At 33.6% G+C, this 12,121-nt stretch overlaps 1 protein-coding gene across 1 annotated transcript in view; it reads left to right on the top strand.

The window, feature by feature from the left end:
- The window catches only part of LOC103605548 (septin-7-like), a 92,969-nt gene extending 82,722 nt beyond the window's left edge, over positions 1-10,247 (top strand). The window contains exons 12-15 of the mRNA XM_008590163.1: positions 7,300-7,335; positions 8,269-8,326; positions 8,716-8,855; positions 9,854-10,247. Of these exons, the coding sequence (XP_008588385.1) occupies positions 7,300-7,335; positions 8,269-8,326; positions 8,716-8,855; positions 9,854-9,893 (274 nt within the window). The 3' untranslated portion in view covers positions 9,894-10,247. The remainder of the gene's footprint in view (positions 1-7,299; positions 7,336-8,268; positions 8,327-8,715; positions 8,856-9,853) is intronic.
- Positions 10,248-12,121: the final 1,874 nt, after the last annotated feature.

Here is a 12,121-nt window from a genome sequence, read left to right as displayed (position 1 = left end):
TGAAAGAAGTTACTTGAAAGTTTTATCCATTGGGTGTATTTTATGTTGTCTTGAAAATGTTTGCGATTTCAAAAAACATTACAGGTAAATTTTTTAAAAGTTATTATCAGCAACTTATGGTGCTTTAGCTGTTATAAGGAATTTTCTTTACAGCTAAGTACACATCCATGAATAACTGAAAAGAAAGGTTAATGTTTAAACATGTGAAGTAAGCAAGTGTGAGTTTAGGCTTCTTACTGGTGTTCTCTTCTTTTTGCTCTCCTGGGACTATCCCTCCATAGCAGTTCATCCTTTGATAGTAGTAGTGGGGAAAGGTTTAGTTTTCAAGGATCCTGGGATGGAAGAGGCAGAGTCATTAAACAAAAACTGCCAATACTCCAGCCACTTCACTCTACTGAGTATGAGCTCAGAGCATCTCAACATGGCCCCAAATACCACATTTGCTCTTAATAGAAACGTCTGTAATATTGGGAGATACAAATGCTCTATGGGTTTATGTTATTGTACTTTAATTAATCACGAAAGGAGACTTCTCTTTTTGTCACNCTCCCAAGCGGCGCACTGTAGCAGTGCGCCACCAGGCCGGCCCCCAGTACACATATTTTTCATTAAATGTATGCACTTAATGTTTAATTTTTTTCTTGTAAACATTTATTCATGTCCTAGACATAAGGAATTGTTTATTTGTTCCCATATTTCAAATAATAAGGCTTTTAAAGTAATGCTATTGGGATATTCCTACTGTTAGATGCAAGTAAGATAATTCAGAGGAAAATAATAAACCTTACAGTATTGTTAAAAAATCTTCTGCATATACAGAATTCTGTTGTATATGGGATACTTGAATTAAACTATAAGCTAGGCAAAAACATAAAAAGTAGAATTCTGTTGGAAATGTTTCTCTTAATGAGAGATGAATCATGGCAAAACTTTCCCTATGCAAATAAAAAAAGAAAAAGTTTATACTGCTAAAAAGCAAATTGCTCCAAGAGCTAGCACATTATTTTATGTTAATAGTAAGTAGAAAAATAAACATCTTTAAAGATTGTACCAACTGAGGAATGGCTATAATTGGAATAGGTATTTGATATGATTTGACAAATTAGGTTTTTACTACTTCATTGAATAACACATAATGGAATCTGAAAGAAGTTACTTGAAAGTTTTATCCATTGGGTGTATTTTATGTTGTCTTGAAAATGTTTGCGATTTCAAAAAACATTACAGGTAAATTTTTTAAAAGTTATTATCAGCAACTTATGGTGCTTTAGCTGTTATAAGGAATTTTCTTTACAGCTAAGTACACATCCATGAATAACTGAAAAGAAAGGTTAATGTTTAAACATGTGAAGTAAGCAAGTGTGAGTTTAGGCTTCTTACTGGTGTTCTCTTCTTTTTGCTCTCCTGGGACTATCCCTCCATAGCAGTTCATCCTTTGATAGTAGTAGTGGGGAAAGGTTTAGTTTTCAAGGATCCTGGGATGGAAGANTTCATCCTTTGATAGTAGTAGTGGGGAAAGGTTTAGTTTTCAAGGATCCTGGGATGGAAGAGGCAGAGTCATTAAACAAAAACTGCCAATACTCCAGCCACTTCACTCTACTGGGTATGAGCTCAGAGCATCTCAACATGGCCCCAAATACCACATTTGCTCTTAATAGAAACGTCTGTAATATTGGGAGATACAAATGCTCTATGGGTTTATGTTATTGTACTTTAATTAATCACGAAAGGAGACTTCTCTTTTTGTCACCTGGAGGTTTCCAAACTCTGGGACATTGTACTTCAGGTAAGAGATGTGTGAGAGGTAGGAATGGGTCTTCTGTAAAGTGAGAGATGGACTATCTGTAACTTGGGAATTTTCAGGCAGATCACTTTAGGCAAGAGTTTGTATGAAGTTGAGAACTCAAGTAACTCTTAGAAAACTTCATATAAATGGAGTCCCCAAACCACTGAACTAGACAATCCTTTTTAAAAATGTGATTTTACCACTTATTAAATTACTTTTTATGGTCTCTAAAAAGGGCACCTGTAGGCAGTTAGAGAAAAAAACAAATAATCATTTCCTGATTGTTGATGGGCCTGTGTTTTTTCATTGCCCTTAAACATTACATGTACATAAATATGTATGTGTATGCTCATATGTTTGTGTATGTATAATTTATAGTTAAATTAACCTTTGTATGGCAATGTACAGTCCACAAAGTGCTGATCACAGTTTGGCTTATGATATAAGCTAAACTTTTTTTTAATGTTAGGCATTGAATAGTAAAGTTAGGTTTATTTGTTATATATTTAATTTTCTAAGGCAGTTTTGAGCAAACTGTAGAGTGTACCGAACCATGGAATAAAAATAAAAATATTTGGTTTAGATGTCTGAAATTGTGCCTTTCTGTTAGGTTAATGGTCCTAGAACTATTATATTTTGGAAGGACTTAAAACAAGAATTAGCAGGCCGGCCCGGTGGCACACTGGAGAGTGCGCTGCTTGGGAGTGCGGCGGCGCTCCCGCCAAGGGTTCGGATCCCATGTGGAGACCGGTTCCCACTCACTAGCTGAGTGAACCGGTTCCCGCTCACTGGCTGAGTGAGGTGCGGGCGCAACACCGAGGGTTGCGATTCCGTTACCGGTCAGTAAAAAAGACAGAAAAAAGGAAAAAAAAAAACAAACAAGAATTAGACTGTGTGATTCAAATCTGAAAAATAGCTAAGCTTGTCTAGTTTAACACTACTTTGTCTCAAGGCCAGAGTCTGGAGAAGTGGGTGCTACTCTTAGCAGCTATCTATCTAGGTAATACCTATTTCTGGCCAAGGAAATATCAAGTCATCTATTTTAAGTACTTCTCAAATCCTTAGGGAGAATGTATCTTGCCCATCCCTGTATGGAGGGTGGTGGGTGGTTGGAAGCCATGAAAGGGTGACCTCCTAGATCAAAGAAGATTCAGGGAGGGGTTGTAAAGGAAAGGGTAGAAGAGTTGGCCATATCCAGATTGCTCATCTCTTAGAAAAAGGAGTTGTAACACCAAGGTCAAGGGTGAGGATCCCCATATCTACTAGCCACAAATTTTTTTTTTTTTTTAAAGGAGATGGTCCCCAATAAGAGGAGGGTTATCCTTTTTTGCTAAACCTACTTCTTAAAGTTTTATCTGCTTCTTTCTTCCTTGATCTTCCTTGTACCCTTTTCTTAAAATCTTATTTGATTGGTGACTCTTGTCTATCATTGGCACCAATTATGACAATCTATATCTTGCTCCAAGTTGGGGCATATCCTATTACCACTCTCCTATATGCATATTTTTCCATTCTCTATTGCCTTCTCCATCTGTGCTCTTGGGAAAACTTTATACGTAACTGAGTTTCCAGATATGACTAAAAATACAGGTTTCAAAGTCTGATCCTCGGAACTGCTTTGGTGCATGACAAAATTTTCATTGACTTAAAGAGAAATAAAGATAATTTTCTGAAAATTTTAAGTTTTTCCAAAAAATTAAATCTATTCAGTTATGTCCTTTGCTCTTTGCTCAAATGCTCCTTCATGAAAATATAATGATGGTAGTTGGAGTTTTGTTTTGTTTTATGTTTGATTTTGATGCTCTCACTTGGCAAAACAAAACGTTGGCAGCCGTTTCCCAAAATTTTTAGAAATTTTTATTCGTCTTTGAAATCTATTTAAATGAAATGCTTTTGGAAAATTTTGTATGAAAATTGCAACATGTCTAAATACATTGTGGCCTAACAATCATTGGAGCAAAAGTATGTAAATGTACTTGCTTAAAGTGTTCTTTAGGAAAGACCACACATAATTTAAATGAAATATGGTTGTCTTCCTTTACTCTCAAAGTGTGTGGGTTGTGTAACACAAGCACAGTAGACCCTTACTATGCCAGCCTTTTGTGGCCCTTGCTGTGATTTTGTTATTGGTTACATAACAGGGTAAAGACCACACATAATTTAAATGAAATATGGTTGTCTTCCTTTACTCTCAAAGTGTGTGGGTCGTGTAACACAAGCACAGTAGACCCTTACTATGCCAGCCTTTTGTGGCCCTTGCTGTGATTTTGTTATTGGTTACATAACAGGGTGTTATCTGGTGGCTTACAGGAATTTAACCCTGTAAAAAGAACCCTAGAAGGAGCTAAATTATATCATTGGGAATTTAATTTGATATTCAAGTTATGTTATAGCGTTTTTCTTCTTTTTTTTCCTTTTACCAGGCCTTTTCGTATCTTTGTCTGGGTTGCTTTTAATTTTTCTGACAAGTTGAGGTTTATAAGCTTTTAGCATATTTATATATGTGGGGGAGAATTTCCCATTAAAAAGAGGACAGGCAATGATATCACTTAAATGGTTTTTCAAGTTTTAATTGGGAAAAAAGGTAACAGTAATAAATGTGATGACAAAAAGTGATCCTTTTTCCTGCGTTTTCTTCATTGTAAGCACAATTTTATATTACAGTTTTCTAAATAGCACTTTAATAAAGATGACTTGAAGTGGAGTGCTAAAAATTAAAGAGATTTGAAAGATCATTTTTACTGGTGAGGCTTCAAAAAATCCATTTTAGATATGTGTGAACATTTTCTCATAATACTTGAATATCAGTTCATTTGGTCAGGAGTCAAGTAGTATTTTTACTAGGCTAAAAAAAAGTATCTGCAATATCAAATCTGCAATGTCTTTTGAAGGTACATATATTTAGTAGGTTTAGAACTTTGGACAGGCTGTCAGAAGATAATTGCAGAGCACATTTATTTTTATTCATGATTTGATGTAGTGTTACTAACAATTTGGGAAGTAAATTAACTAGCTTTAACAAATTTTACCGTAAACCTTTGGTTTTTAGGGCACATACCTTAATTATTTAATTGTGAACGCTATACATTTGCCTTTAATTGCTGCTTTTAGTGTGGCTTACTTTGTGTGCTAAGTCTGTATTTTTTGTTCTTTTAGATATGATACAGCTGGATACATATAAGATATAGGTAGTTTTACTGTGCAGAGATTTTTAATATTTAAATTTTGAATTTAAAAGATTTTAAAACATCATTGTGTGTTTCTCTGTAGTCTCCTATTTTTCCCCAAGAATTATTTAAATAATAATTTAGATGACAATGTTTAGGTAAGTTGGTAACCTTTTCATGCACAAATCACTATGCATTCTTGATATTTACATGAATTGTCTGCTCCCTCTCAATGATAAAGTAAAATCAGCTTTTTATGGATAGGTTATTATAAGTAGAAATATATATTTAAGATAATCACAGTTCTCTCTAAATTCTGAGTTCTAATTTACTTAATATATTTATAATCTTGAACTATTTGTTTTCAAATAACAACTATACTGTTGCATAATCTAAGTTGTTTGAATATACTTATTGAATTACTTAAAACTATCAATTTAAAAGTAGTTATTATATTATTTATAGAGTCCAAAAATGTTTTGGGGGGTATGGGGGGAAACAGGTTTATAAGCCTTTGAAAATTTGACAAAAGCTTTGGACCTTCTCACTGGAAAAATGCACTATAACATACACATTTGATATGTTGTTTCAGGGCAGTCAGTGACATTCTGCCCAAGAGATCAGAGTCCCCTATATTAAAAACACCCGCTATTGATATGAGGAATATGTTTTTAAGAAGGATCTCATCAGCTTTTAACATGATATTTACAATTGAAAATTTATTTCAACTGACCTCACATGTTTAAAGCGGGTTCTTTTTCTAAGTTAATATGCCTGGTTTAGTTTCATTTTCAGAACTTCTGATTAATTGCTTAATTGATAAAATATACTGCAGGTTTGCATATATAAGTAAGTTTTCTTTTGGTGAAGAAATATCCTTGAGTTAAATAACATTTTATTCTAATTTACGCTAATTATAAAAACAGATTGTCTTGATCACAGCAGTACATAACATCTTTGTTCTTCCTTTTTACTAAGAAAAATTGGTAGCCAATGTTCTGTCCTCTTTGCTCTTGTTTAGTATTTTCTATATAGCTCTCTTATTTTCCTTTTTGATAGGGAAGAGTACTGTGATGGTCAGAAATATTTGGCCTAATAAGGAGAGTAGTCACCATAATCAGTGTGTGTCAAGTCAGGGTTAAAGTGACTAGCTGTTGAAGTTATGCATGAAATCCAAGGCTTGGTTTTTGTTTTCAAGCCATAAGTTAATTCTTTTTTTATAAAAGCTACTTCATTGATGTGAAATTCACCCATTTAAAATGTATAACTCAGTTGCCAAAGCCTGTTTTTATGGAGGGAAAATAAACATTTTATCAACAAAGAGAAGGGCCTGCCTCTCTTAAGTTGTCCCAGTTTATTGAATAATTTTAGAGATCCTCAAAAGCCACAGAGCCCTCTTTTCTTTCTACCCTGGGTTGTAGAGGGTACTGATACTTTGGTATTCTCTTAAGAATGCTAGCTTGAACCTAAAGCTCACCTGTAAATATTTCTCAGTGTGAAAATTTTGAACACAGTTGTGTGAAGAGATTGAGCCCATGGACTTTATCAGTGGAGTGCACTTTTTAAAATTTAATTATGCTTGTGTATTTTCTGGTCTTTTAAATATAATATCAAAGTATTTATTTGCTTCTGATTACATCTAATGTGTGTGTTTTTTTCAATCACTGGACATTTTTAAAACTTAAGACACTGAAATATTTAAGTGGAATGAATTTTCAAGAGTGCTGAAGTCATCATAAAGGGCCTAGAAATATTCTGCATGCCTGAATAGTGTTCTGTGTATTGATTGGTAATTGTTTCCAGCATATGAATTCGGTTACCAAAATAAGTTTGAATTATTGTAAATTAACTGTGTAGTTGTGATGCCAGTAGTTGTTTTAGAAAAACAGATTATAGCACTTGAAATTTTAGTAAAACTAAAAATATCTCCTTATACAGTTTATTTTGTGCGTCATCTTTAGATTTGATATGCACGAGGTTTAGAGAAACATCCCACCAACCGTGCCTTTGTTAGATTTTTTTCATAATAATTATTCACCAGAGATTCAAGTTAGATATGAAACCTTATAGAAGAGAGCTGTAGATTATAAATACATTGTTAAATTTTAAATTATCTAGAGAATTTATAACCCATCTGTACATAAAACTTCAAATCGGTGTTCTGTGTCATTTAAAAAGATGTCAAAATAATTAAAAAATTATTTTGAAACTTGCTTTCAAAAAGAACACAGAGCATTTAATAACAGCTTGTATAACATCTCATTTGTTTTTATCAGCTGTTTCAGAGTTTTATATTACAGTTTTTATTTACAGATGTTTAATGATTATCCTTAATGTTCATGACAGGAGCCCTCTGGCACAGATGGAGGAAGAAAGGAGCTTGTAGTTGATCTACTGTTATATTTGTCATGAGTTTAATTTAGCAGGGATATGAAATAATTTCTCCTGGTTTGAGATTGCTGAGCACTGGAGGACTAGCATCCCTGGTGCCTGCCACTAAATGCCAGTGTCAGTGTCTTCCTGATCATTAGGCAAATCAAAATGTGCATGCACCCCCAATCGAGAATCACTGTCTTATGTTCTTACTTTTTCACATTTTCGTAGTAACTTGTTTGCTGTAATCAGGAAGATTTTGCCTCAGGTTTGGCATGTTTGCTTAAGTGTGTATTAGGTGGTTATGTTTTGTAGGAATTGCGTGAAATATTTGCAATAGAAATAAATATGAAGTTACTCTTTGTGAGTTTATAAAATAATTAAGAAAACAAATGGTATGCAAAATTATAGTATAATCCAAATTCAAGATGTTAACTCACTGATGTAATAAAAACCTTAATAGAACATAATTCCTGGACAACTGAATATTTTGAACAGTCCTTGGATATTCAGTGTAGTAGGATATAATCTGACTTTTAAATTTGTTGACTGTTTTCTTCAGAAATAGATTAGTGCTTAAATGAAATTATTTACCTAATGACTCATTAGACTTAAGTTCCTTATTTCTGCAGTTACCTTGCCTGAGCGTTTCCCACCTTTCAGCCAGCATTTTGTACAGCGTTAACTCTCAGCATAGGAAGGATCGTCTGCATTACAATCACTAGAGCTTGTTGAAAATTCACATTTCTAGACTTAACACCTGACATTCTAATTCAGTACATTGGGGTGAGGTCCAGGATTCTGTATTTTTAACAAGCACCCCAAGTGATTTGAAGACCAGCATCAGTGTTTGAGAACCACTGCCTTATGTGAATGGGGACCTTACTGGGATCTTGGAGCTCTTAGGTCCTTAACTACCTGCTTTCTTTTTGCCTGTTTCAGCTTTCTGAACCTGAAGTTAGATTTAGGTTCAAGTCCTGGTTCTGCCCCTTTCTGGCTAGTGATGTTGGGCAAGTCACTTAAACTCTGCAACTGTTTTCTCATCTGTATAGTGGGAGCAATGATGTCTTCCCTGCCTAGCCTCCGACATGTTTGTGAATAAAAAAAGATGAGATAAGATAATAATTGTCCATTATAAAGTGCTACACACCTGTAAGTTTGTTGCCTTTTTTCTTTCCCCTGTTTCCCAAGATTATTCTCTTGGTTCATGGCCGTTTGGTTGGCAGGTCCTAAAGTACAAGGAATCCTCAACAGTGCTTTCTAGGTATTCTGAATTTATAGCAGGATAACTCAGTGCTCATACTCTTAACATTAGTATGCCTGGATGAAACATACTTCTACTCCTGCTTTCTTAAGAAGTTTTATTTTGTATCTTGTGCTGTGATTTAGCTCCAGCGGCGCCATGAGCAAATGAAAAAGAATTTGGAAGCACAGCACAAGGAATTAGAGGAAAAACGTCGTCAGTTTGAGGATGAGAAAGCAAACTGGGAAGCTCAGCAACGTATTTTAGAACAACAAAACTCTTCGAGGTAACTAATATCAGATTCCTAAGAAATGTATTTATTAATGTTTTAAGGAATTTCTTTTCTATTTATTTTAAAAACATTAGAATAGCATTTAAAAAGCCATGACCCATAATCATGCATCTCAAGCACAGTTATTTCTTGGATGAATGTATTTGTATGGATAGGTACAATTTGTGTACTATAACAGTATTTTTTCAATGCAGACGTTTTCCATGACTTAATCTTCATAATTATAATTTAGCAGCTTCATAACATCCTCCCTGGGTAACTCACCGTAATCAATTTCTTACCTCCTCCCTGCAATTATTGGACATAAGGGTTGTTTTCAGTTTTTGGTGTGTACAGAGAACATGGTACAGAGATATTGCATACATACAGAGCTATGATTTGTGTTGAATTATTTCTTAGAATAAAATCCTTAAGATAAAAAGTTTTCTAATACAGCTAATGAGTGCACTCCTTAATTTATACAAAATACAATATTCATACTTTGGTTTTCTTCTTTTCCTCATTTGTCCCATTTAAAACTGGTTTAAGTTGCATCCCTATAAGTATTCTATAATTTATCCTTGTTACTAAACATTTTCAAGATTAGACATTTGTTCTACAAACCATCCTTCTATTAATATTTTTTCCAAAGAAGACAAAAAAGCAAATGTACTTCAGAATGAAAAGGGCATCCTGTTTAACGTCAATTGATCTTTTTCAGTTTGTGCTGTTTGCATTTGGGAAGAAGTGTCCTTGCATATTAAAATGGGGTTTTCAAGTAATCTTTACTGCTTATCTGGGAATTTTGTCAAATATTTGATTGTCTAAGAAAACAGTGTTAAAGACTAGCATTGTCTTCATTGTTTACTTCTAACTCTTTAAATTTTTTAAATGAAAAAGTAGTGTTTGAAAATCCAACATAGATGTAGTTGGGTTAGCTTTTTCTACCATATGTTGACTATCATGTTTATAACCTGGTCACTCATCTTCATTATTTTTCTCTAATCATTTAGAACCTTGGAAAAGAACAAGAAGAAAGGGAAGATCTTTTAAACTCTCTATTGACCACCAGTGACGTATTAGTTGCCAATATGCCATCTTGGACATCAGTGTTTGTTGGATCCGTTTGACCAATTTGCACCAGTTTTATCCATAATGATGGATTTAACAGCATGACAAAAATTATTTTTTTGTTGTTCTTGATGGAGATTAAGATACTTTGAATTGTCTAGGATGTTGTGTACTTAGAAAGTAACAGCTCTAAGTACCTTTCCTATGTTTTCTTTTTCTTTTCTTTTTTTTTTTTATTAAACAGATATCTTTGGTTTAATGCAAGAGAACATTTTACTATTGTACAATCATGTTCTGGTGGTTTGATTGTTTATAGGATATTCCAAAATAAAAGGACTCACTACCTGCTTTCTTTTTGCCTGTTTCAGCTTTCTGAACCTGAAGTTAGATTTAGGTTCAAGTCCTGGTTCTGCCCCTTTCTGGCTAGTGATGTTGGGCAAGTCACTTAAACTCTGCAACTGTTTTCTCATCTGTATAGTGGGAGCAATGATGTCTTCCCTGCCTAGCCTCCGACATGTTTGTGAATAAAAAAAGATGAGATAAGATAATAATTGTCCATTATAAAGTGCTACACACCTGTAAGTTTGTTGCCTTTTTTCTTTCCCCTGTTTCCCAAGATTATTCTCTTGGTTCATGGCCGTTTGGTTGGCAGGTCCTAAAGTACAAGGAATCCTCAACAGTGCTTTCTAGGTATTCTGAATTTATAGCAGGATAACTCAGTGCTCATACTCTTAACATTAGTATGCCTGGAAAAAAAACCTATATGCTTACAGTGCACCTAGAGCTTTTTTATAACAACCTTTTTTGTTTGTTTTGGATTCTTTAAATATATATTATTCTCATTTAGTGCCCTCTTTAGCCAGAATTTCATTACTTCTTCATTTTTGTAATAACATTTAATTTAGATATTTTCCATATATTGGTCCTGCTAAAATAGAATATAGCATATTTCATATGGTAGGAACCAACAAGGGAACTTTCCTTTAACTCCCTTTTTACACTTTATGGTAAGAAGCAGGGGGGGAAATGCATTTATAGGTCATTTCTAGGCAAAGTTGTGAAGCTAATGACCAACCTGTTTCTACCTATATGCAGTCTCTTTATTTTACTAGAAATGGGAATTCATGGCCTCTTGAAGAGAAAAAAAGTCACCATTCTGCATTTAGCTGTATTCATATATTGCATTTCTGTATTTTTTGTTTGTATTGTAAAAAATTCACATAATAAACAATGTTGTGATGTAATAGAGTGTGGGGTCTTAAATATTCTACAGTTGATATACAAGAGTAGAAAATGTTTTGGAAGAAACTTTTCAACTTGATTTTGCCTCCTCCACGATGATAGCTCTTGTGTGTTTATCTCATTTAGATAGCATATGTGCTGATTTTATAACCAAAGAGATACAGTATCTCTCTATCCATTACTATCTCATAATATGTTTATTTGTCTGAGAATGATTTCCAGTTCATTTAGATTAGCTATACTCTCAAGTCCCTGGAAACTGAATTTTTTTTAACTGAAAAGAGGATATGATTTCTTTTCACCAAGGTCAAATGATACAGATTTTAATGTAATGCTTTATGATATTTTAAGCATAATTAGTGCAATCCAGTTTGTTACCTTGAAATGTTTTACCATGTCTCTTTACTTTTTTAAATTAATGACTCAAGCAGAAGGAAGTAAATGATGATTCTAATTAGCCAATATGTTTTACTTTAGAGTCTGAAGGACTTAAATAAATGAGGATGGTAGAAAGATACTTACTGCTTTTCAAAGATGTTTAGATCTAAATTTTAAAATGTGTATTAGGAAAATTATTCATATTATAGAATCTTGACTTTGCATAAAAATGAACTCAAGGGTAACTATTATTTAAAGTAGATCTCAGGGGCCTTAAAACCATGAATTAGGAATACTACAATAAACATCCTTTTTTGATGGTCATTTCTAGTTAAAATTGCCTTGGAAAAGTTTTGTTAATCCTAAAATGCTATCTCCTTTTGGAAAACATAACACAGTACAGGTTGCTTTTTAAACTTAAATTGCAGTGGGACTGTATGTTTACTAACATAGAAGTGAGAGTTTGTTCCTCTGCACCTACCCAGAAATATGGTTGTTATTCTAAGACCAGAATCAGATGTTCAGGAATAATTATAATTAAATAGCAGGGATTTTTTTTTGTTTGGGTGTTTTTCCTTTTTTGTTTTTTC

The sequence above is a fragment of the Galeopterus variegatus genome, unplaced genomic scaffold (genome assembly GCF_000696425.1).
Source record: "Galeopterus variegatus unplaced genomic scaffold, G_variegatus-3.0.2 Scaffold5890, whole genome shotgun sequence".
NCBI lineage: Eukaryota > Metazoa > Chordata > Mammalia > Dermoptera > Cynocephalidae > Galeopterus > Galeopterus variegatus.
This window is presented reverse-complemented; position numbering and strand designations above follow the sequence as displayed.